General features: G+C 33.3%; 5 protein-coding genes across 8 annotated transcripts; 4 read left to right on the top strand and 1 right to left on the bottom strand.

The window, feature by feature from the left end:
• Positions 1–298: 298 nt before the first annotated feature.
• Positions 299–1177, top strand: LOC126776168 (uncharacterized). The gene is made up of 2 exons (XM_050498467.1): positions 299–488; positions 1068–1177. The coding sequence occupies exons 1-2, from the start codon at positions 347–349 to the stop codon at positions 1175–1177; spliced, it is 252 nt and encodes an 83-aa protein (XP_050354424.1). The 5' UTR covers positions 299–346.
• A 451-nt stretch (positions 1178–1628) lies between these two features.
• On the top strand, positions 1629–3202 carry LOC126776055 (uncharacterized). The gene is made up of 3 exons (XM_050498323.1): positions 1629–1861; positions 2100–2179; positions 2823–3202. The coding sequence occupies exons 1-3, from the start codon at positions 1753–1755 to the stop codon at positions 3069–3071; spliced, it is 438 nt and encodes a 145-aa protein (XP_050354280.1). The 5' UTR covers positions 1629–1752; the 3' UTR covers positions 3072–3202.
• Positions 3203–3255: 53 nt separating this feature from the next.
• LOC126776056 (uncharacterized) lies at positions 3256–4737 on the top strand. The gene is made up of 3 exons (XM_050498324.1): positions 3256–3402; positions 3522–3601; positions 4533–4737. The coding sequence occupies exons 1-3, from the start codon at positions 3315–3317 to the stop codon at positions 4689–4691; spliced, it is 327 nt and encodes a 108-aa protein (XP_050354281.1). The 5' UTR covers positions 3256–3314; the 3' UTR covers positions 4692–4737.
• Positions 4738–4912: 175 nt separating this feature from the next.
• LOC126776076 (exocyst complex component 5) lies at positions 4913–26476 on the top strand. 4 transcript variants are annotated; one of them, XM_050498346.1, is made up of 15 exons: positions 4913–5040; positions 5864–5949; positions 8925–9056; positions 9138–9245; positions 9489–9686; positions 10322–10570; positions 11435–11652; positions 12703–12930; positions 13696–13855; positions 15396–15539; positions 16317–16405; positions 18107–18287; positions 19636–19792; positions 20202–20371; positions 26268–26476. In XM_050498346.1, exons 1-15 carry the CDS (start codon positions 4938–4940, stop codon positions 26361–26363), a joined length of 2319 nt encoding a protein of 772 aa, XP_050354303.1. In that variant the 5' UTR covers positions 4913–4937; the 3' UTR covers positions 26364–26476. The 4 variants fall into 4 exon arrangements, with proteins under 4 accessions (XP_050354303.1, XP_050354306.1, XP_050354305.1 ...); XM_050498349.1 differs by having other exon boundaries at positions 4924–5040; positions 5829–5949; XM_050498348.1 differs by lacking the exon at positions 5864–5949 and having other exon boundaries at positions 4924–5040.
• Positions 7010–8416, bottom strand: LOC126776078 (testis-specific serine/threonine-protein kinase 2). Its single transcript, XM_050498350.1, has one exon. It carries the CDS (start codon positions 8144–8146, stop codon positions 7121–7123), a length of 1026 nt encoding a protein of 341 aa, XP_050354307.1. The 5' UTR covers positions 8147–8416; the 3' UTR covers positions 7010–7120.
• Positions 26477–26659: the final 183 nt, after the last annotated feature.

Here is a 26659-nt window from a genome sequence, read left to right as displayed (position 1 = left end):
GACATTTATACATTTTTAAAATATAGATACAGAAATACTCATATTGACAACACAGATTAAATATATTTGAAGTGTTTTAATAGTTATCTTGATTGTATACGTATATGACAACTAAAACATCTAGTAAAATATGAAGTGATTAAAACCTACCTAAACGTAACATAAGCTTAACTTACCTAATCTTACGAATCTAATTAATAAATATTTTTAAATATTCTGGATATTTTTATTATTTAACTATTAGGCTATCGCAATTAGATCTCGATGCTTTTTTAATCTGTATCAAAATAACCGCGAACTTAAGTTGATCATAGTTTTTTTAATATTATATTTTAAATCAAATATAATGAACAATGACGAAGACCAGCTTAAAACTTTGCCAAATATTGATGTTAACAATCCTGATTTTTATGATATCGTGCAACAAGAAATTGATTACGACTTAGCACGGATGAAAAAGAACGTTGCAATCGTAACAAACCTTAGAAGTAAGTTTTGAAAATAACAGCAGCTATCGTAGTAGTTGTTCATTCATAGAATAATATAAAAAAATGAGTTAACGATTGTGAATTAGATTTATTAAGCGTTGCAACCAAACTAAAAGATCAGGCATCTTTCTGTCATGGTTCACCAACAAGTTACAATTCACATTCGCGAGTAATCGCGAATGGATAATCTGGATTTACTACACACATAGACACTGTCCGAATATTATTATATCCAAAATTTAAATATCAACATAAGTACTTAAACAAGAAATTGATTCCAAGTAAAAGGTACGCCGCTTAGAATAATTATTCTCTCGTAATAGTACGCTTCAGTAAAAATCTCATTCGCTATTGTGTAGGTGTTACACACATATGTAGCTAAGGTGTACCCAACACCGAATCATAAGTATATCCGTTTTTCATATATAACACAGTCCTTTTTTAATTAAAAATAATTATTTTCGAATCAATAAATTTGTTATAACATTATATTCCTTATTTGTGTAAGGTTTATACTATAATGAAAATACTGTATGTTGTAATGTGTGTACATTTTATACATTATATTGCACTTTTCAGTGGCAGCTGCAGAAATAGAAGTGGAGACCGCAGCCCTGTACCATGCTGAATTGTGGTACGATATTGAAAACCTTAAGGCTGTTACTGGTGAAAGCATGAAATCCACTTAAACATGCTGTTATAATGAAAAATATATAATTATTCAAAAATAATGTTATTTATTACAAGTTTCTGTCCGCGGCTTCACCCGCGTGTTATAGCCCCCGATTAACACGCGTGCGAGAAGCTTGTGCAAAATTTAATGTTAATCGGTTGAGTAATTAATACATGAAAGCGTAACAAACAAACACAGTTTCGTACTTATGATAACTATTAATTTATTATTAAAATGATGACACGCATTAACTGATACAAATTTATTAAAAGTTGCGAAAACAGCAACGGAATTGTTATTGTTTTTATAACGTTATTCAATCCAGCGTTGTTGGATAAAATGAGACCAATAATTGGTCAAATAAATGACAGCATAGTCGATAAACGAATGACCGTATTTGTTATAGTTTTAGCTTCTATTTTAAAGGCAATAAAGTTTAAAATCTCAAGCTAAATTTTGAAACCATATGAAATATATGGGCTTACCTACAGATAATACTCAGTTCCCACTTTCCTTATTTATACAATCGACCGCTTAGTCAGTTCATCGAAATAGTTTTGCGATTATTGTTTCATGTAACGCCAGTAAATTATGTCTCGTATATTATTTGTAGTTATTTTGTCCATAACTGTTTTAAATATAACTGAAGGAAAATTAAAAAAGAAGAACACGCCGCCACATTGCACCCAAGTAACGAAAGGTAAGCAGAGGTCAATAAATTCTTTTTTTTGTCATAAATACGAAAAATAACTAATTCAGTATAACTTTCTTAAGTTTTGAATTCAGAATGACGGTGAAGATAAATTATTAAGTTTATAAATTGTTATAATTAAACTTATATTTTATAACCGTTTCTTATCACTTAATATATAAGAAAAGTAAATTTATATTTACAAATATTCTAGAAATAATACAAATTAATATTTATTGATTTTCAGATACAGATTACGTTTCTCGGTTTAAGTTGGATTATCCCACAGCCTATATCATTCCCGGCCAGCGCGAAGCTTATCAACAGGTATGAAATATTAACATTTGAGAGTATTTTGCTCTCAAAAATATCATAAATAAATGATATGCCTTATAAAAATAATAATTTACATTAAAAAAAGCCGACATAAAAATGTAGCTATATGAACATGTATGATGTCGGATCACATGCACACATTAATGTACTAACAATAACAAATCTTACGGTGACGTCACCTGACGCTCGAACTCTTAGCGCGTACCGTGTACCGAGCGCTATAATGTCTACCCATCAAAAACTTAAATTCATTGTATTTTTATTACATAGAATAAATAATAATAACTTATACAATAAGTATATAATATGTATTCATACACAAAATAATGTTTTAATTTATTTTTAAAGTTCTTGTAATTTCATTATGCCTACATTTATCACATGTACGAATTTTTTTAAATATTTTCTTTGCCTAAAGTTTGGCTGGAAGACTGTCTTACCGATAAGAACATCTCCGTATTTATTTTTAAAGTTTCATTGGTGTACAATAAATAATTTTGTATTGTATCGTGTATCGTATTAATAAGTTAATTTTGTAGTCGTTGCTACCCAGAGCGAGGCAAGGCGAATCTATATAGATAGGAATACATCATAATAAAAATAGTTAGGCTTTAAAATATTTTACTTGTTGCAGATGTACTGCATGAACCCGCCATCTGTGAACAAGGAGGTCACGGTTGTGTGCGATTGGGCCGCGCCTCCGCAGGTGCAATTTACTCTAGGAGACGATTACATGCACGTCGTACGCCAAGACCCTAGCGGACGCTTCCTTGGCAACGCCGTCATCACAACTTACCAGCTCTGCAGCCACAACTTATCGAGCGAACTATCCACAGAATTGGCTAATTCTGGTGTAATAATAACAGAATTGTCTCCACCATGACGTGCTTAACCTTTTTTTAAATACAAATATATACCTAATACATTCATTATTATTAGTTTTTATAAAAAAACAAAGCGTAACCAATACCGAGTATAATTAAAATGTAACAATAAAATATAGTTGACTTCAAATCAATTAACTTTTATTTCCGTACTTATTGGTTGTTTAACTTGAACTAATAGCTTTTCTTTATAATTAATAGTAGTATTTGTATAACTGTTTAAATCAACGTGTCAGTTTTACATGTTTTACATAATGAAATGTTTGAGTTCTCTAATCTTTCTCTTGGCTATAAGCCATGTTCTAGCGGGGAAGTATATATTTGAATTCGGTAAGTGACACGACATTAGTCGTAGTTTTTTTTTTCGCAAAATTAAGTATGTGATTATAACAAAAAAAGATGTACAATATTGTTAAGCCTAGAATTATAATTAAAATGTTTCGTAACAGGCCAAGATTTTGGTGACGTGATATATCAGTACGACGGAATTATTCCATTATTTCAGCCAGTGACGATACACAATATACCCGTAAGTATTATTGTGCTGAAATAAAAAACAAATGGATAACTTAATAACCTTATAAGCATAACCCCCTCCTTCCCTTTATAAGCAGGTGAATCCGAGGATGGTAACTAGTATTTGATGGCGATAATCATTGCAAGATTTGAGTTGAAATCGTTCACATACGTAAATTACCACTTTCGAGAGTTATTAAAGTGAGAACATAATTACTATGATAGTTATTTAAAAAGACGACAGATATGCCTCGTTGGTCTATTGGCTTGATGTAAGGCCGAAGACCCTGAGGTCCTGGGTTCAATTCCCATGTCGGGCCAATAAAAAGTTATTGGATTTTTCTGTCAGAAAATTCTCAGTCGCAGCCCGGAGTCTGGAAGTTAGTGCACTCTAATAGTTTGAAATCTGTTTGGAGGACATTATTATTATTATTACCTTGGGATCATAACATGTTAAAACATGTTGACAATTGAAATATTTTTAGTAATTTTTTTTTTTTTTATATATATTCGCCGGGAGGGCAAATGACTCTACTCCACCTGATGGTAAGTGGTAGTAGAGTCCAAACGCGACGACGGCCAGTACAGACGGGAAAAACGTTCTGCACTAGCCGCCTTCGCCTTGCCGGCCCGCAAGATGCCTCTTCACGCCTCGTTTGAAGGAACCCGGGTTGTAAGAGGAGGGGAACACGTGAGCTGGTAAGGAATTCCATTTTTTGGAAGTGCGACAAAGAAAGGAGTTGCCAAATTTCTTTGTTCGCGATGGAATTGATGTCACAGTTAGGCGGTGACATCGACAACCAGCTCGCGTGGACTTAAGAAGGAAGGAAATAGATAACCATGACTTAAATATAATTTACTGATCCCTAACTATCTTTGATTTTTGTTACTATTTTTTATTAATTATTTTGCTTTGTTTTCAAATGAAATATTAAATATTTTAGGTTCCAAACGATGTGCGGGTTACGTATGTAATGGTGAAAGTTGATGCTATTTCCACACCCAAAGTTGATTATTTGTCAGAGACCAATCAAGTTTCTCTTACCTATAGCTGGACCCAGTTAAGTCTTTCTCGTTACTCTATACTTGTTAAAGGCATTTAAAAAAATTAGGGTTTTTAACAAAATATATTCGACGTTTTAAAAAATATACCGTTTTTTATTTGTTCTTTTTAATTTATCCTGTGATGTTTTGTAATTGAATTTAATTTGGTAGATTACTCATGGTATTCTAATTAAAAACGAAGATAATTGTACAATTGATAATTAAAACATTAAATTTTTCGTCACAACTATCAGCGAAATCAATTATTGACGATAAAAAAGACTATTTCTTCAATTAACTTGAAAATGCATACGTTTGTAAGCAAAACTTGTCTTTTGATGTTATTGCTCTTTAAATCTACATGTCTCAAAAACAATGAATCAATGAAGACTTCCATATTTGAATATGGTGAGTATATTTTCTATTTGAATACTATAATAAAAAATATTACATTTAAGTACGATTCATGAATGATTTAAACTAGTAACACATTTATGTTAAAACTGAATTGTTTCTTTGAATTCTATAGATAGAAAGTTTAAATTTAACATAATACATAAAAATTGAATTAAAACATTTTTTTTTTCATTTCATTATTAGAATAGGTACCTACTATATTATGGATAATAATCATAAGAAATTTTGCCTTGTTAAAACAAAGAAAAAATTGAAAATTAAAAATCCTCTACTCCCTGTAAAACGCAAAAATTTAATGACGTAGTATGGGCGTAAGCATAAGAATTTGTGCTAGCTGTGTGTGTACGTGGCTGATAAGAGCGTGTTAAATAATCTTCTAAAATTTTTAAAACGCTATGCATTTATATTAGCAATATTAAGTTTTATGTACATCAATAATAAAATCCGCAAAGTTTTCTGAGATGAACTCATAATCCTCAATTAGATTTCGTATGTAATAAGTGGGCTATTTAACGCAATACGGATTACAGTTGTACTAAAGATCGCTCGATAGCTTTATAGACATTTATTATGATTTATAGCACAAAACACAGATTATAATATTAGTGTTTACGGTGTTAAATATATTTAAATCACTTGCTATATTATATTGCCATAGCTGAGTCAAATAGTTCAACAATATCACATTAACGGAATAAAGTTTTCTGAACCTATAATACTTAAAAATTATATTGAATGATTTAGTCAGTTAGATATTAATACAATGGTTTAATGAACAGGTAAGAAATATAATAGTTGTCTGTTAATCTTAAAGGAAATCACACAAATGGAGAGAAACTATCTTTCGTATATGTTGGTGTAATACCGGCTTTTAATCCACATTATAATTTGAGCGTCAAAGTGAGTACCTTCACATACCTAAATATTGTTATTAAAGCTTGTTTATAGTACTTTTAAATTAATCGCGACTATTACACCTGAAAATTCGCAAGATGTCTTTAATATATGAAATTCACAATTTCAATTTATTAATTATTATAGTACAGCTTCACCTGCTTATGCAGGTATACTATAATAATATTATATACCTACTTACACCTTCTCCGAAACGCGCTAAACATTCTGGTAAAAGTTTTTTTTTTTATGTTAAGTAGTTTTCTCGGTCAGACATTGAAATAAATGTCTGTTCATTTATCTGTATAGAATATGTAAAAAAAAATGTTTTAAAACTTAACTTTCTTTATTATATTTTAGCCAACTAAATCAGGAGCGGAAACCTTTACGTATTTGAGAGTTCATTATTTGAATCCTATATCGCAAGTTATTATAAGCTATGATCGAAACAATTCAAAACTTGATTTTTACATAAAATACCCGTTTATGCCTTTTCCGTTCGGAGTGGATGGGTATTCCTGAACGTTTAGTAATAAATAGATATCTGACATAGAGGAAACCTGATCAGAACTATGTTTATTTATAATTGTATAAATTATTATTATAGGAATTTTAATAAAGAGTTTCAAGTGAGTGGGTTTTATTTTCTGAACCACTAACATACCATAAAAATTTTAATACAGCAAATTTAGGCTGTCTCTTTAGGAGGACGGAATATATTCCAAAACGATTCTCTATAATAGATGTGAATATTCCTATATGTATACATGACTTCATCCGGCTCATACAAGTTTTTTAGTGCAGTAGTTTTTCACAGCCGAGTACAAATGAAATAATTATTAACATACAAATTAAGCGAATAAACAATGGTGTTTGCCCAGTTTCAACCCACGATGTTCGGTTAAGACTTAAGATACACGTTTTGTAACTACTGATCTAATGCGATTCTAATTATCCTTTATTTTCTAAATATATAAATAATTCAATATTTATCTAGTAATAAAAAATTGTTATGTTTCCCATAACATTTTATTTACTCTATCGACGACTAACAATAGTTATGCCATCAATTATAAAAAAAAACTCAAAATATTAAAAGCAATTTACGATTTTTGAAGGTCGAATTTGTTCTAAACTTAACATGGGAAGTCAGGTTATTATTGTTATCATCAGGGAGTCAGTTATGAGAGCGCATATGGATATCGTCATGTCTCTCTCGCTCAGTCTCCCGGTGATCACCGGAGACACGGGCACCAGCCGATGTTCCCGCCTCATCGTGCTTTCCTGGTCCAGAAGGGGCCGACTGAACCAAACGTCCCATTAAGCTCGCACTCTTATCCTTGCGAGGTCTTGTCCATTCGTGGGACAAAACTCGGTCCAAAGTCAAACGCAAAGTAATATCCGGTTCCAATATATGTCGCACTATAGACTTTGCCGCAGCAGACACGGTATCTCGTATTCTAGATCTAAATACCCAATTGCGTGACATTTGATCTTTTAAAAGTTTACGCAAATTAGAATCATCGAAGGGCATAGATGCGTTCAACATTATAAAAAGTATAATTCCGAGAGACCAAACATCAGCAAGCTTTGGATTGTATGGTGTTCCACTAACCACTTCTGGCGCAGCGTATGCAGCAGATCCACAATAAGTTTGGCTTAACACACGTCTGTTTTCAGCATCTGTACAGAATCTTGCAAATCCAAAGTCGGCTAATTTAACATTATAACGTCTTGACAACAAAATGTTTTCACATTTGAGATCACGATGTGCAATATTTTTGCTGTGTAAATATTGCAAGCCACTTGCCATTTGTCGAAACCATAGTTTCGTCTGACTCTCTGGTACAACGCCGTTCCTCTTTATGAAATCTAGTAAATCACCATTATCAGCGTAACGCATAAATATAAATACTCTCGGTCCCCTTTGTAGGATGCTGTGAACTTGTATTATATGTGGATTTTCTATTTTCGTTAGTATATCCAATTCACGGGGAAAAAACTTTTCTAAAAAATCACGAGGTGCTTTTTCTTTATCAAAAATCTTACATGCTAAGTGCATACGCTTGGGGCTAGATGCATCGCAATACTCTGCCAAGTGGACCGTGGCATAAGATCCTTGTCCAATTTTTTTTCCAATAATATAGCCTCGCTGTTCCAAGGCGTTTACCTCGGAGCTTCGAGGGCTGAGGCGCTCAGCCATGGAGCTCGAAAGACTTTATTCTTACCCGTTTAGGATACATTGGACATCCCACGATTCACAATATGTACAACGTTCAGTGGTCCTTCTGTCAAATTACTTGTTTTATATTTATTGTAAATCTCCACTCACTTCTCATTAAAGAGAGAAAAACAATTAAATATCTTTAAAACACACAAAATTTTATAAATAATATTACGACATCACAAAGAATTTGGATATAAAAAACACTTCCACTAGTAAGAAATCTTCCAAAAAGACGTTAATGATACATTGATCATATTTTTTCCTTTTGTTTCTAAAATTAAAATAAAATTCGAATATGCCTGTAATTCAACAAAATGTCTATAACCTATGTCTAGAAAAAAATATTAAAAAAATACATTTAAATTATTTGCAGTGAAAATTCCAATTTTGTTTCCTTTTCCAAGAAAAATTCAGACCATAATTTTTTTAACAAATCATATCATCTATCTAACAATAAAAAACTCACTGCTTCATAACTGAATTAACATAACTGACAACAGTTGTCAAAGTCATAATTTAAGATGACATTTTTAAGAAAGTAACATATTAACTAAAAGTAATAATTTGAATTAAAAATTGTACCATTTAATAAAAGTTTAATATATATTTTACAATAACAACTATAAATCTAAGGAATTCAAGATGATGAACCAATACATAAAAGAATTAGAACAGGTAATGTAATAATAAGGTAATTTAAATGTTATTAATAAAGAGAAACTATAAATTCTTACTAGTTATATTTATCTTCTAGGATCCATTCGACCCTGATGAATTTGTGGAAAGGATGGTTCGTCGTAGTATGCAGGAGTGTCGCTTTCAAGACGATGAATTCGATCCAGAAATGATTCATGACATATTTAAACAAGCCATACAAGATTTAAAAGTGGGTGGTAAACATAATCGTAAGCACAACATACAAATTTCTACATGTTGTCTCTCTCACTCTTCATTATTATTATTTCAGGTTCTACAAGAGAGACAAGAAAGGAAATGTGCAAGGCTTGAGCAAGCAGTACAAGAAGAGGAAAAGTTGTATGTAGCAAAGCTCGCTGAAATAATGGAACAGCATTCGGTAAGTTGGTTCTTAATTTATAGTACCTTAAACCTGTATATAAATAAAAATATATAATATAAAGCTATATATAAATAGCTAAATAATACAATTTGTATGATAAATTATCTTTCTGATAAGAAAATTATAAACCAATTACAGAAAAGACAATTATGCTAACAATGTCTATAAAAGTATATATGACTAAAATGTTCATTTATAGTTATTAAAGCTAAACCTATACATGTATTTTTTTTATTACAGCATTGCGTCAATGTATTCAGTTCATTAGATGAGAGAATGTCTCGTTGTGGGGGTAGGGCCCTAGATGTGGGCGAAAAGCTTGGTGCTGCTAGGGCACCGAGAGCAAGAGCAGCAGCTGCAAGAGACCTCCTCTCACATCTTGCAAACTTCCTTAGTCCTGGACCAGTACTTACTGACTTATTTAATGATCCCAATAAGGTACCTATTATACATATAAACTTAAATTTTTATGAAATATTTTATTTACAACTTAATATATCTGTAGAATATTACAGTAAAATGAAATCTCCATAAAATATAATATATGGAATTTGAATTTTATGAAATTACATACATTTGTAATATAAAAATGTTATCTACCTAAATGAATCTAAAATACAGTCCAAATTTGTGAATATAAAAATAGAGGTAAGAGATGGCCTATTTTGTTCGCTGGAGAAAGGCATTTACATTTTAAAGTGGGATCTATGTGGGACTCGCAGGTGTAGGCCTAGATCTTCCAGTGCACCAGAATACCCACTAAAAACCAGCTGTAAATACCCTCACCATCTTTTTGGGGGCGTCACTAGATTGCTTGCGCTTACTACCGTGAGATAAGAAATGGCCTATACTATGTTAATATTAACTGATGATCGTTTGGTTCAAGCCAAGCAAGCACCAATGAATTTTTAAGTGCTTATTTTTATAACTTGGCTCATGCTCTGCAGAAAAGGGAAACATTAGCCTAGCTGTGAGACATTAAACTTACTTATAAATATATTAACACTAAGATTTCTAGAATGTTCAATGAAAAAAGCAATTGTATTATATAAAACAGTTTCATACTTTTTCAGTTGAACGAAGCAGCAGATGTTATACAGAAGTTGTACACTATATCACAAGAACTTCCACCCGATAAGTTTGAAGTTGCTAAGAAGAAAATAGAAGCTAAATATGATGAGATAGAAAGAAATCTTATTGAGGAGTTTGTTAAGGCTCAGAATCAAAATAACATTGCTAAGATGAAAGATATTGCTAATATCATGACTAACTTTAAGGGATATTCGCAATGCGTTGATGCTTATATAGAAACAAGTCAAATGGTAAGTACAGCTTAAAGTACAGTACAGTAATTTAAGAATACAACACACTTGTATTCTTAAATTACTGTACTGTACTTTAAGCTGTGATGATGAAATGATATAATTCGTTGTTTGTTACTGAGTGGCACTCACCGTTTATTCTACCAATCGGATAAGTGAGTGTCTACCTATAGTAAATAATTGCCATATGGGACAATCTTACAGCCCATAGTTGGTGGAGCTTGAACTGTGTGAGAAGTTGTATATTTTTCTTACACTGTTATTTTTTATAGACAAATTTACCAAGTAACATATGAAAATTTCTTTAAGTTGTCTGCCCCTTTAAAGTTAACTGAAAAAGTAAATATTACTATACCTAATTAATAAAATTGCGAATTTAAAATATTTTTGATTAACATGGATTTTTAGTGTATTTCCTCGTTCTGCTAATATGAACTTGCCATCTCATCGATTTATGATAGTTTACTTGAGTACATTAATATTGTCTGTGCAATATGTTAACCTCTGTTATGGATTACTGGCATGAGTTAAATAGCATAATCAGGAGGACATCGTCCAAAATATTACCATTTTAGATTTACCATTAAATAAAATTAAAACTCAAATAAAAAAAGAGAAGGTAGTATTTATTGATGTTCATACAGGATGTATAAATATTGTATATGTACATTTTTTTTGATTGTTAAAAAGAGTAGCAACTTAGTTCCTTGCTGGTTCGGTAGAATCTACATTCCCAAAGAATGGTAGCTATATATTGAAATTATAATTGTAAAATAATGATCAAAAGTCCTTGTGAGAGCCTACTAGAATGAAACATATTTTGACTTTGAATATTTAAATCTAATACATTAAAATAACTTTCAGAATTCTTTGCTCGGGAAGGATATATTTGCAGCAGTACTACCACTATGTAAAAAGAATTACACAGTGATAAGTAATGTGTTCCCCAACCCTGATCAAGTAATGAGCAAATTTGTGCTGAACATCTTCCATCTTAAACTACAGAAATATATACAAACCAAGCTCGCTGACAAGAATGATTTGGAAAAATATTTGCGTAACTTATATGATATGTATACCAGGTACTATATTTTATCTGTTTAATTTATAAGTAATTAAACTATATATACACAAACATCCGATATTTTATATATGTGTATAATATATAAAATATCGGGATGTTTTATCTTAATTTTGAACATTATATGTACTTATAATTAAAAACAAAATTTTTTTAAATAATTTAAATCAAATATATTGTTATAATTAGCAATCTTATCCAGTTGCATGACAACTGAATTTGACACTGGTTTAAATGAATTTATTTAAAGATTGTCATGTTCATTCGTGAATGGGCCATCTCAAAATCTTTTTATACCGTTTTTACTCTACCTCTTCCAAGTTATTTCTGCTATTCTTCATTGGCGTGTTGCCATTTTATCAGTTATCACATCTCTGGACCAACTTTCTTTCTTGTTACATATTATCAAATGTCCTGTACATTTCCAATTCTTAACTTTTAAGCGTCAATAGCGCTAGGGTTACCGTCTAGCTATGTAAAAATCGCAGGTCCTATCATGACGTGGTTTATTTGTCCTCCTCGGTCCTAACAAAAGCTGTATCGCCCAAATGTTGGGATATATAAGAATATTCTATAACAGTAAACTTTTAATGTTAAGCATTCTTTTCATTCTATGTTGTCAGGTTTGTAGTTAGTAGTCAGTAACAGCCTGTTAATGTCCCACTGCTGGGCTAAAGCCTCCTTTCCCTTTTTGAGGAGAAGGTTATAGAGCTTATTCCACCACGCTACTCCAATGCGGGTCGGTAAAATACACATGTGACATAATTTCAATGAAATTAGACACATGCAGGTTTCCTCACGATGTTTTCCTTCGCCGTCATAATCACAAATTAAGCATATGAAAATTCCCACGATCATCGTTTAAGATTCACGCGTTCTAACCACTAGGCCATCTCGGCTTTTGTATTTGTTAGTAAAGATTATAATTTTTCATAATTCCTCTAAATAATATAAGATAGTGATCATCTTTAATCCTATGTTTTATATTGCTCAGTTATATTGTTGTAATAAGTTATTTAAATTTTAAAATAAAATAATAATATTTTTTCAGTACACAAAAAGCATGTGACGAACTTGTAGAAGCGAATTTAGTGTCCGCTGATGGCAATACTTCTACCGGTGACCTCAGACAAGAGGCGCTTGTGAACGGTGCGATGGCGGGCGCCACCGACGGGTATCCCGCCTTGGAGATTCGTCGTCTTAAGGCAGTCTTTTCTAACGCATTGAATGCATATTATAATGAAAAACAACATGTCAAGAAGCAAATACAAGGTGGAGGGTAAGATTGACTTTTTGATTTAATTTTGCTAAGTTTTAAAAAGCATTTTCAAATGTTTTTAATGTAATAATATTAGTGAACGTGAAAACGTGAAAGTTTGGTTTGGATGTTTTGTTCGGATTTATTAATTAATAAATTTAATTTTGAATTTTATTAGATCGTAGAATAAGGCAAAGCATATTTCTCTCCGAAGGATTTGTGCAAGTCCGTCTTGGTAGGTACCATCCACTCACCATATCTAGCGCTTAACAGCAATACTTACTATTGTCGTGTTCCTGTTGAAAATGCAAGTAAAAGCGTTTCTCCAGCGTGAAAAAGAAATGGTGATGAAAGTTCTCTTCATCTTTGACATCTATAATGCATTATTATTCGTATGTGTATATGTATGTGTGTATGTATATGTGTGTGTGTATATATATATGTATATATTATTCATATATTCTTTGTTGTTGTTGTTATATTTGTATGTATGTATATTTTCAAATATTAATTACCGCCTTCACGAATTTCTGCTTAGAGGTTGACTGGTAGAGAATGCCTTTAGGCATTAAGTCCGCCTTTTGTCATGCTACTCAATGTGCCGGGCAAAAAGTTTTTAAATAAATAAATAAATAAAGGGGTTAATATTTATTACAATGCCAAAGTCTACGCGGTGGTGACCACTTACCATCAGGTGGCCCACTTTTCAGCTTACCATTTAATATCATAAAAAAACCCCCTCAGTATTTTCTGTACTCTTTTATTAAAACTCCTTTAATATTTCAGATTTCAAGAGCTTCGTCGCGATTTACAAGCTGTGATAGGAACACGAGCTAATATCAACATTGCTCAGATTGAAAACTATGGAGGAGAAACATTCCTCAGTGACAAACTCGTTCAGAAAATGTTAAACGATTCTAAAACATCATTCACCAGATGTAAAACTGTAAGCGCTTATTATATTTTCTATTTATATTTTAACTATTTTAATACAAAAACATAATATTCACACTTGTCATAAAAGTCTAAATTTAATGCCGTTGAAACTGCGAAGCGCGACTATTTAATATAAAAATTATACAATAATATTATATACTAAAACTGTCACCGAAACGCTCTGTATTTTCTGAAATAAGTTTTATGTATATTGGTTTAGTAGTTTATTTCAGTTCGACATTAGGAAAAAAGTCTCCTCATTTATCATAGTTAATAAAAATTATTTTCTTTGTTCGAACCCACTAATCTCGGAATTTAAAAGTCGTTTTACAATAACGGTTGAGTAGCTCTTTATAAAGAGTGATCCTAATAAATCATATTTCATTCATTCAGTGCTATAATATTTCGCTACGACCCAAGAGTCGTCAGTAGAGTAGAAATTTTGTAGGAGACACCGCACGGAACTGCTCTGATAAAGCCAGAGTTTCTATTGTTGACTGATTTATTTTTTCATTAGGTTATTAGTTTATTGAGAAAAGTTACGTGTTATTACGGTGCTACGACCAATATGAACATACTTTATTGTAAAACGGATGAACTCAGGCTACAGATTATCACAAAAAAAAAAACAAATACATTAACCGTCACCTTTATAAATGTTGTAAATGACATCATAGAATTGTTAAATAATGATTCAAAAGTGCAATAACGTGTGCTGATATAATTTTCGTATCTAGCCTTCTTTATCTTTGATTACATTATTGTCTATGGTCTAGCTATCACTATGATAATAGCTCGTTGATTATTTTCTTATAAGATTTAAAATTATTAATTAAAAATATATTATAATTTTAATAATAATAAATTATTATCAGAATAATATTAATTTATTGTTCTAAAATCAATGAAGTTTACTAGTTCGTATTCTCACCAGCGCCAAATGTATTTACGAAATTTCGACTCTAACGCTTTGTTGGAACTACTTTAAAAATCATCTCCTAAAATATTGTACCTCTACATTACTATAAGATGAAATTAAAAAAAAAAAACTAGGAATTAACTCAAGTCTTGCATTATCAGTACTCGAACCAGTGCATTGTGATTATGCTACCGATTATGTCTACGTATTTACGTATTAATGTTTCACGGCGTTATTATTTAAATAATGACTGTCTTCTTCTTTCGAATTTCAAATGAATGATGACAGAAAGAGAAAAAAGACATTTAACAAAACATCACCTAATTATCGTTTATAAGCTAGGTTTGACGGTGAAGGAAAACATCGTGAGGAAACCTGCATGTGTCTAATTTCATTGAATTTATGTCACATGTGTATTCTATCAAACCGCATTGGAGCAGCGTGGTGGAATAAGCTCTAAACCTTGTCCTCAAAAAGGGAGAGGTGGTCTTAGCCCAGCAGTGAGATATTAACAGGCTGTTACCGTTACTGCTAGGTTTAGAATTTTAGGTTTTTATTATTAACTAGGTTCAGTTAAATTTAATACTAACAGTATTCTAATAATGGTTGTAATTTTTTTTTTTCAAAATAGTTATGTTCGCCCAATGAACTACCTGGGACCGCGATAGCGTTACTAGAAGTACTGATACAACATTTATTAATAGAACACGTTGACTACGCACTCGACTTAGGATTGCAGTCCATTCCTATTGCCGAGAACAAGTCACCGCCTCAGGTAATTCATATTTATCTATAAATAAAAGTTATTGCATTAAAAAGAAGCCAGAGATGGCCCAGCGGTTAGAACGCGTGAATCTTAACCGATGATCGTGGGCTCAAACCCGGGCAAGCACCACTGAATATTCATGTGCTTAATTTGTGTTTATAATTCATCTCGTGCTTGACGGTGAAGGAAAACATCGTGAGGAAACCTGCATGTGCCTAATTTCATTGAAATTATACCTTAATTTCAATAAGCTCCAAACCTTCTCCTCAAAAAGGGAGAGGCCTTAGCCCAGCAGTGGGACATTCACGGGCTGTTACCACCATACCATACCAATAGTTATTGTACGAAGCGGTAATTACTTATACGTGTAAGCATTATTAAGTACATATTCAGCAATGGTCTTATAGTTTAACATACCAGGGGGGGGGGGGGCTGGTCTAGATAAATGAGTTGGGCAATGGTCGAAGCGATCTTACGAAAACTATTGTACACGAAACAAGTGTAAACGGTCAACGTCAAATATTTGCCGTATTTGATATATTTGATGACTAACCAACTTAACCGACGGAAATATATTTGCGTTTGTTGCGTTTGTTGAATATTTGTGCAAATTAAACGAATATATTTAAATAGATCATCTAGACACAATATCGTGTTCGTGTACCAAGACCACGTGTTACCGTTATATAATACGTAAGCGAGCTTGGAACTCCTCTGGCATACTACTCATTGGACTGCAATGCTTAATACATAAGCAAAGTAATAATATCAAATTATAATTTTCAGATTCACTTCTTCGATACAGTAAATCAAGCTAATAAAATAGTTAAATCGTTTGGAGAACACTTTCAAGAATCAATACTGCCTTGTATGAGGTATATTTTTTTTTTTTATAGAATAGGAAGGCGGACGAGCATATGGGCCACCTGATGGTAAGTGGTCACCAACGCTCTTAGACATTAGCATTGTAAGAAATATCAACCATCGCTTACATATCCAATGCGCCACCAACCTTGGGAACTAAGATTTTATGTCCCTTGTGCCTGTAATTACACTGGCTCACTCACCCTTCAAACCGGAACACAACAATATCAAGTATTGCTGTTTTGCGGTAGAATATCTGATGAGTGGGTGGTACCTACCCAGACGAGCTTGCACAAAGCCCTACCACCAGTATAATCTATATATGTATTATAATCTATATTTTTAAAATTAATGTTTAATAAGATAAAGCTCACGATACAAGTGCACAACACAATAATAATACTTCGCTTATCTATTATTATGGAACTCCCACACAATGGTAAATTAAACTGTATGCATAAATATATGAAATCATTACTTGTAATATCTTTTAATTTTTTAGGAATTACTAATTTTATAGTCGAGAATATATTAGAGTCGAGATGGCATAGTGGTTAGAACGCGTGATCTTAACCGCTGATCGTGGGCTCAAAACCGGGCAAGCACCACTGAATTGCCATGTGCTTAATTTGTGTTTATAATTCATCTCGTGCTTAACGGTAAAGGAAAACACCGTGAGGAAACCTGCATGTGTCTAATTTCATTGAAATTCTGTCACATGTGTATTCTACCAACACGCATTGGAGCAGCGTGGTGGAATAAACTGAAAACCTTCTCCTCAAAAGGGAGAGGAGGCCTTAGCCCAGTAGTGGGATATTAACAGGCTGTTACTCTACTAATATTCATATTTACCCCAATTAAACGTACAGCTTTTGTTAGGAGTTTAGGCCCCACTCCTAAACTATCAGGAACGAACCTGCGGTTTCAATATTTCTAGGGGGCCTAAAAACCATTGCCGCCTTATGTGATATATTTATATTATTATTATTATTTAATTATCCGCATTTACTAACGTTATTTATTGATATATGCGTCATTTATCGGGAACAGTACGATTTTGACCTCAACCTAGAGCCAATAATAAATACGTGAATCGTGCTATCCCTGAAATTTATTGGACAGTTTTCAACAAATGACAATTGAAATCGACATTTAATATTAATACGATCAAATGAATTTAGATTTATTTAGTGATATAATAATTCACTGAAATATAATAATAATCAATATTTATTCATAATAAAAATTAAATATAGTAATTATTACAAAGAGGTTTGTACTTAATTAATTCCAATAATGTGGGCGGTGTACTTATTATATATATGTATTGAGAAACATTCCCGTTCCCCTTTTTGCATGTAACAAAATTATTATGTACATTATGTTTTCTCTATATGACTTAATAACGATATTAAATTCTATTTTATATAAAATGTCGCATTGAAATATAGTACGCGTATTATAACTAAACCTTTGTGTATAACCTTTGTGTAACCTTGGTGTATAGCTGGTTTCAAGCTCTGAAACCAGCTATACACCAAGCAGTTTTATTTGTGAAAAAAAAACTGTGACAATACGAAAAAATATTCAATGTCTTAATGAATATTTTAATAAATATTAAATCAATCAACTCACTCGATTCCAATGTATGTAAAAGTCCCACGTCTTATACGATTCTTAAATAAAAGTCTGTTATTTGTCACATTGAATAGTAAGCAGGGCGAATGTATACAACGCAAGAACACGATAACAGAACAATTGGAAAATAAGCTCGACGCCGGACTGGAGCGAGCCATCGCGGCCATTGCGGGCTGGGTCAAACTGCACCTCCAAACGGAACAGAAGAAAACTGATTTCAAACCGGAAGGCGATATCGACACTTTAGCTTCACCCGTGAGTACGATCTCAATTATAAGCCTGTGCCTACTTGGGACCAACTCATCAATTAATCTATCGCTAAATGTCAACATATATTGCATAACTTTTAAAAAAAGTGACAGTATATTTTCCACTGCTGTGCTAAGGCCTCCTTCGCTTTTTAGGAGAAGTTTTTCACGCTGCTTCAATACCGGGTTTGCAATTGCAATACATGTGGCAATTTTCACTTTCACAATTAAAACAGCTATAGGGCACAGTTAATTATTCAGAATGTCCATTGTGCCTGTAGTGTCATCAGCTCAACCGGAATACAGCAGTATAGCGCCCTATAGCGATTTTAATTGTGAAAGTGAAAATTGCCAAATGTATATCCTCAAACCCGGTATTACAGCAGCGTGAAAAACTTCCCCTAAAAAGCAGAGGAGGCCTTAGCCCAGCAGTGGAACAATGTTACTTTTTTAAATTTATAATACTATCATATAAAATATAACTATATATATAAAAATATGAACATATTTATAAACGTTATTTGTATATTCGCAGGCATTTCCATTCCGAGTAAATTAATTCATTGGCATTAAGTAAATACATCGCTAAATTAGTAATAAATAATAATAATAGTTTGTTATTACTATCCAGTGGATTCCGCGCGAAAATCGAACTAAAAGTCGCAACGCTCGGTTTTAGTCTCTGGAATGTCTCATTGTCTCTGCTGTTATATTTATCGCGTTGTTTTATTCAAAAAATATATTATTTCGCCTTTTTTAATTTTATAGATAGGCGGACCAGCAAATGAGCCACATGATTGTTAGTGGTCACCACCGCCCATATACATTAACACTGTAAGAAAAAACAATACCCACTTCTTACATCAACATTCATCCAATGTAAATTTAGATGTGATAGCTTTTGTGTCTGACCTTTTTTCCTTTTTGATCTAATAAACAAAATATGATAATGTCAATAAAATAACAAACAGCCAAGTCAGCTTGGACATGTTTTAACATTTGTAGTAGTGAACGGTTGGCAGATAAATAAATAAAAAACATATTATATTTTTTACGACGCAAGTTTACAGTATCGCTCATATACTTTCTATAAGATTAAATTCAGGGTGGTTAAATTGAAATTACAAATTTTAATATCAAATAAAAACAAAGAATGAATTAAACCAAACAATGAACTAATTGTACGAAAATAATGATAAACAAAATAGCATGACACTTCTGACGTTACTTATGCGACTTACGTGGTATCTAGCACAAACTGGCTTATACCGGTTTTAGTCAATGTGTGTATCACACTAGTACAAAGGCAAAATCTTCAAGCTGATTTACCTGTATGTAATATTTCAAATTATCAGGCATGCATAGCGGTCGTCTCATACCTTAACACGGTGATGGATAAAATCCACTCCGAGTTAGAGGGAGATAACTTGAATGCTGTTTCCTTGGAGCTGGCTGTTCGTCTGCATCGAGTTATTTACGAGCACTTGCAGAACTTCCAGTTTAATTCTGCTGGTAAGGGTTTCTTTTTTGTAAATAAAACAATAACAAAGCAAATTACTTGATTATATTCGGTTGGTAATCTACTGTATATTATAAATTCATCAAATGACATCTTAATATTTTATGTACTCGAACTTTTCTATTAGTATATAGATAACACAAGTTAAAGAATCACAGTAATTGGCCGTGTAGTTGCTAAAAAATCGTGCAATTACTAAAAAATCGAATAGTGTAGAGCAAATTCAACACTTAAAAGCCGTCGTAAGGGACGCCCAAGGGAAATTTACTCACCAATCCACCAACAAAAGCTTTCACAAGGAGGTATAGTGTCAAACGGGCGACTCGACGCAAAAGTCCAGCTAATCCTTTGCCTCGAGACTCAGCCGTCCCGTTGCGAGGGCTAACGCGTGTGTGTCGCCAGGCGCCATGATCGCCATCTGCGACGTGAAGGAGTACCGCTCGGCCGTGTGCGGGCGCGGCCGGCCGTCGCCCGCGCCGGCGCACGCGCTGTTCGACGCGCTGCACGCGCTCTGCAACCTGCTGCTCGTCAAGCCCGAGAACCTGCACCAGGTCTGCGAGGGAGAGACGCTCGTGAGTACTGTTCCGACGCTTGTCCGCTCCTAGCTTCTATCGTTACCGGGGAGTATACGCTGTGCGAAGTTCGGGATTATTTGTGTGTGCGTGTGCATATTAAGCCCAGGATCGAATCTCGAAACGAGCCTTACAGCGTTGACTTCTTGAAACTCTGTTAGCAAGATCCTTTAAGTTTGCTAAGCGTAACTAGTTTTATTTAATTATTGTCAGTACAAGAAATATAAGCTCTTATAATCTCTGTGGGTAGACTAATCTATTTAATATACAATAAATCACATTTGTATTGTTTAATCGTAACAAACGAAAATTAAATTTTATTATTTATACAAGGAATATATAATAATATGATTTAAATATGATTATATTTAATTATATATCGTTTCATAAAAAAATACGTCTATCAAAATGATAATTTTTTTATAGGATAGGTAGGTGGATGAGCATATGGGCCAACTAATTGTAAGTGGTCACTGACGCCCATAGACATTAGCGTTGTAAGAAATGTTAACCATCGCTTACCAATGTGCCACCAACCTTGGGAACTAAGATGTTATTTCCCTCGTGCCTGTAATTACAGTGTAATTACACTGGCTCACTAACCCTTCAAACCGGAACACAACAATACCGAGTGCTGCTGTTTTGCGGTAGAATATCTGATGAATGGGTGGTATATACCCAGACGAGCTTGCACAAAGCCCTACCACCAGTATCATATTATAACTATGTATCAACAAATTCAAAACCTGCCAAAATTTTTTCAACAAACAACTCGTTCAATACTTTTATCGTCACTAGTTAAATCAACTGTCATGTCGATTAAAGGTCAAAGTTGCTTATTTACCCTTTTCGTCATAGTGACTACAATGTATTATGTTTTAAGAAAAGAGTACAGAAAATGTTCAGAACAAATACAATGTAATACAAGGAGCGCACATATTAACCACAAAACTTGTAATAGTTAATTCTTCGAGCCAATCCAACTCGAGTTTTAGTTAAGCTTTTTATTTAAATAGTAGTATTTTTTTTATAAAATAGGAAGGCGGACGAGCATATGGGCCACCTGATGATAAGCGGTCACCAACGCCCTTAGACATTGGCATTGTAAGAAATGTCAACCATCGCTTACATATCCAATGCACCACCAACCTTGGGAACTAAGATTTTATGTCCCTTGTGCCTGTAATTACACTGGCTCACTCACCCTTCAAACCGGAACACAACAATATCAAGTACTGCTGTTTTGCGGTAGAATATAATATTCGCTCACTGAATGTAATTCGGCCATAATTATTATAGAAAATTTGCATGTTTCGATTATTTTATTTTCCTTTCTTTCTAATTGCCTGTGAATGTCCCGCTGCTGGGCTAAGGCCTCCTCTCCCTTTTTGAGGAGAAGGTTTGGAGCTTATTCCACCACGCTGCTCCAATGCGGGTTGGTGGAATATACCTGTGTCAGAATTTCAATGAAATTAGACACATGCAGGTTTCTTCACGATGTTTTCCTTCACCGTCAAGCACGAGATGAATTATAATCACAAATTAAGCACATGAAAATACAGTGGTGCTTGCCCGGGTTTGAACCCACGATCATCGGTTAAAATTCACGCGTTCTTACCTAAACCTCATCTATAGATAAGTAATTTAAAAAAAAGATAATCGGCTTACAATCGGAAAAAGAAGTTACACAACTGTATTTCTTATTAATAATATATAGATTCACAAATGCTTGGTGTTGTTTTTTTTTAATAAATATAAAAGAAAATCAATAAAAAATAAATGCAAAATGTCAGTATTTTCTAGGTCACATTTCAATTTTACTGACTATTGTTTTCTTGACATTTGATAGATCGCTTCTTGTCTATGGACCTGTGCCATGTTAACCTACTTAAGTATATGATTGGTCAATAGGTCGTTGTCTGTTATTTTTATCGAGGTTATAAACTTGAAGTAAAAATTAGTAACTTGCGTTTTTTAATTCATATTTTTTTGTATATAATTGTTTTTTTTTTTATTTACATTAGTTAAAACTCTTTAGATTTTTTAATTACATAATATAACTTGCTTTAAAAAATTTAAAAAAATACATTTTTTGTTTAATAATTAAGTCAGGATGTCTAAATGTTTAAAAGTAGTGAATCATAACCCAAGAATGAGTCTCAAACCCAGGCAAGAACCTCTGATTGTTTATGTGCCTGAAAACCTCCATGTGTGTGTGTGTGTGTGTGTGTGTGTGTTTACGCCAACGTGCGTTGGAGCAGCGTGATGGGATAAGCTCCATACAGTCCAGCGGTGGGACATTTACGGGCTGTTACTTTACTTATGATAATGCAATGGAACCGCAAATCCGACGTGACCAGCAAGATTTTATGTGCTTTAATTATATTTGACCAAAGGTTTCTTGAGTTTGGAAAAGAAGCTCGCACCACTCACACAAAATGAGTTTGTTTGTTTGTTATGGTTTCACGATTTAACTAATCAACCAATCATGATTAAATTTTGTTGTCAGAGGTTCAGTAAAGGACATGGTACCTAACACCTCCCCCCTCTCACTGTTTATAACTGTATAGCTTATTGAATAGGCATCTTCTAGGCAAACGCGCTCCATCTTAGACTGTATCTCACTTTCCATCAGGTGTGATAACAGTCGAGCGCTAGCCTATACATTAAAAAAAAAACAATCTATTTATAATATATTCTTCAAATCCCGGATTTATGTTGTTTACTTATTCGATTCAATATATTACTTATAAAGGTTGCTTAGTAACTGTTTAATTAAACTCTGATTTCTCAATTTTTGTCTATGATTTGACATTCGAAAGAAGAAGAATGATATCTAATTATTTGTGTCTTTGGTTGTTCCTTTGCGTTTTTTTTTTGTTTCGTTACATTATTTCACTAAGTTACTTACGAATCTAAAAGTAACATTTTACTGAAATATATAAATCGGCATATCAGTAGAGACAGTAGGTAAATCCATCTTATGGTTTAATTCAAACATCCAACCACAATATGGCTGTCGGTTTGACGTTCCGCCAGAGTGACAGCAACAAAAAGTATGAACTCTCGCCTCAAATTCAATAGTCAAAATCAATGAAGGTAACAAAGTCTCGCCGACGTATACATATATTACTTCGTATATAAGTTAGAAAAAAAAATCTTATACCAAATTGTAATATTCGAGTAACTGTGGATACCGCGCGATCGACTGCGCGAGGTTTACATAGACTGAGAAAAAATTATATTAACCATAGCATCCGTTGGTTTTGGTCAGCTTCTCGGTTTAAATATAAGTTAAGCACTTAAATGAATTCGGTACAAGCAACATATTAAAATAAATCGCGTTCTCGGAAGGCGTTAAGTTTTAATTTTTTTTATTTCTTAGACTGTAGTTATGACGACATTGATATTGTACATCTTAGTCAAATATCTATGGGAGCGAAATAAGACTTTAAAGTAGAAAAACATTTCCACAAATATTATTATTGTTACTAGTATTTTAGAAGAATAGTATTAGCTTGAATAATTCAATAGAGAGGTGAAGAATAACAGAATAAACAATAATGTCCTCCAGACCGATTTCGGTCAAGGCGGCCAATCTTAATAGAGATTAGCCAACTGCGCAGGAGATTTTATTGTGCACAAGTGTGAGCGTAACCACAGGTGCACTCTCTATCCCCTAGCTCTCATAATCCGATGGGACGGCAATCCGACACGACCGGAAAGAGTTGAGGCGTAAGACCAACGGCTTTACGTGCTTTCCGAGGCATGGGAGTGTACACACCTCCCACTGGAAGTTGGAGATGTGTACTCTGAGCTGCTACTGAGAATTTTCGACAGAAAAACCCAATAGACCTGGAAATTGACTCCAGGAACTCCAGGCAATCTAGCCACTAGACCAACAGGAAAAAAAAGAAAGGCAGTCAGAATAAACAATATCTCTATATTGACTACTTCGGTGGTGTAGTGGCTAGCGTACAATGCAGTACACCTCGAGGTATACTGCAAACTAACTGGGTTCAAGGGTTTTGAGACGATAAAGCTTATTAGATTTTACTCTTGAGCAATTCTCAGTAACAATTCTAAGTTTGGAAGTTGATAGTGTTGACACTCCCGTGCCTTTAAAAGCCATTGGTCCTGCGCTTGATTCTCGCCGATCGTGTCACGTTACCGTCGCATTGATTAAGAGTAGGAAAAATTGACATATGTGTTAGACATAAGTCATGCGAAAAGTAAATCACGACGGCTAGAACCAGTAATTGTTTATATTTAAATAGTTTGTATGAGTATTCTAGTGGTGGTAGAGCTTTGTGCAAGCTCGTCTGGGTAGGTACCACCCACTCATCAGATATTCTACCGCAAAACAGCAGTACTTGTTATTGTTGTGTTCCGGTTTGAAGGGTGAGTGAGCCAGTGTAATTACAGGCACAAGGGACATAAAATCTTAGTTCCCAAGGTTGGTGGCGCATTGGCTGTATAAGCGATGGTTGACATTTCTTACAATGCCAATGTCTAAGGGCGTTTGGTGACCACTTCCCATCAGGTGGCCCATATGTTCGTCCGCCTTCCTATTCTATAAAAAAAAAAGATACATATGTAGTTGGTAATTATTATCCATTTTCTAAATACAATATTAAGTACTACTGCTATTTCATGATAATATTTGCCAAATTAAAAAAATTGGATCGAAATTAATAAAATAAAAACATTGTATCACCGAATGTATTATTTTAGTTGAAGTTAATTCGTTATATTATTTATAGTTTTTTTTGTTGATAATGGATAAGATAATTTATCACTCAAATTTAGACTCAACTTTACCGAATAGATACGGCTTTTGCCATTTATTTAACGGAGAAGGTTATGAGGCCGCTTTTGGCCACAGCGGTCAATCTCAAGAGAGAATAGCCATCTACAAGAGGCACCATCAAATGTCCTGCGTAGTTGGATTGTGTGCGTTAATATAGGTACACTCTCTATTCACTCACTCTCATAAACTTATGGGACGCCTATGGGATGGTTCAAGCTCAAAACCAACGGCTTTACGAGCTTTCCGAGGCGGATGTGTACTCTCTTCCAGCTTCCTAAAGTCCCAATTTGAACGTTCAGGATCTGCGGTCTTACATTTAACCATTAGTCCAACGAGGCACTCGACGAGGTTTTCTTACTTTTTTTTTTTTTTAAGTACAAATTATATTTTGTTTTTCGTGTTGATTTTTAATATTAAGATTATATCTATTAATACTCTTTTATTATCTGCTATTAGCTATTAATATCGGCAAATCAAATAGATTATTAAATCACTTATAAATTATTTTATCGGCATTAGACGTTTGATTTTTTCCATGTCTCAAATATCAACGATGAGGTATCAGAAATTTAAATACACACTGTATTATAATTACAGGCACGAGGGATATGATATCTTAGTTCCCAAGGTTGGTGGCGCATTGGCGATGTAAGTGATAGGTACATTTCTTACAATGCTAATGTCTATGGGCGTTGGTGACCACATACCATCAGGTGGCACATATGCTCGTCGGCCTACCTATTTTATAAAAAAAAAACTATTTATATAAATAAGTACTAATGTGAAAAAGCATTATAATATTAGTTTACTATTCTAGTCGAAGGTATTAATTATTCCACAAGTAAACATCAATACTCTATATTTCTCTATTTGTTTGAAGAGTAAATTTAGGCACAAAGGAAAATAGTATCTTCAATTGTTGAAAGCGCATAGGCGGTGTAAGGAGTACATTATATTTCTTAAGATCATTTATATATTTTATATCCATCTGGTCTCAACATTTGCTCGTTTACCTTTCTTGTATATTAAAAAAAAAACAAAGATATATAATTATAAATAGGAAGCTTATCTCTTTTGTTTTTACAGGCGGAGCTGGACCATTCAATCCTACACAACTTCATACAACTGCGATCCGACTACAAGAGTCATAAGTTATCAAGCTTTCTCAAGGGACTGTCATAATTTATTGTTAGGACATCAGTCGTATAACGTATTCACAGGCTTAATTTATATAACCCACATGATATACTGTTGATTGGTATAAAATATATTTATTAAAGTATATACAACAACGATCAATTGCGTTTCATAAACAATTTGTACCCTTTATACATTTTAGTCACGTATTTATTACAAACTGTCGTAGGTAATCAAATCTTGTCAGATGTAACTGTTTTCTAAATAATATCGTCGAGTTGTTAAAACAATGTCGATATTACGAAACTGTCAATGCTATTCATATTACGCTTAGTATGGTG

Source organism: Nymphalis io, chromosome 19 (assembly GCF_905147045.1).
Source record: "Nymphalis io chromosome 19, ilAglIoxx1.1, whole genome shotgun sequence".
Classification (NCBI taxonomy): Eukaryota; Metazoa; Arthropoda; class Insecta; order Lepidoptera; family Nymphalidae; genus Nymphalis; species Nymphalis io.
This window is presented reverse-complemented; position numbering and strand designations above follow the sequence as displayed.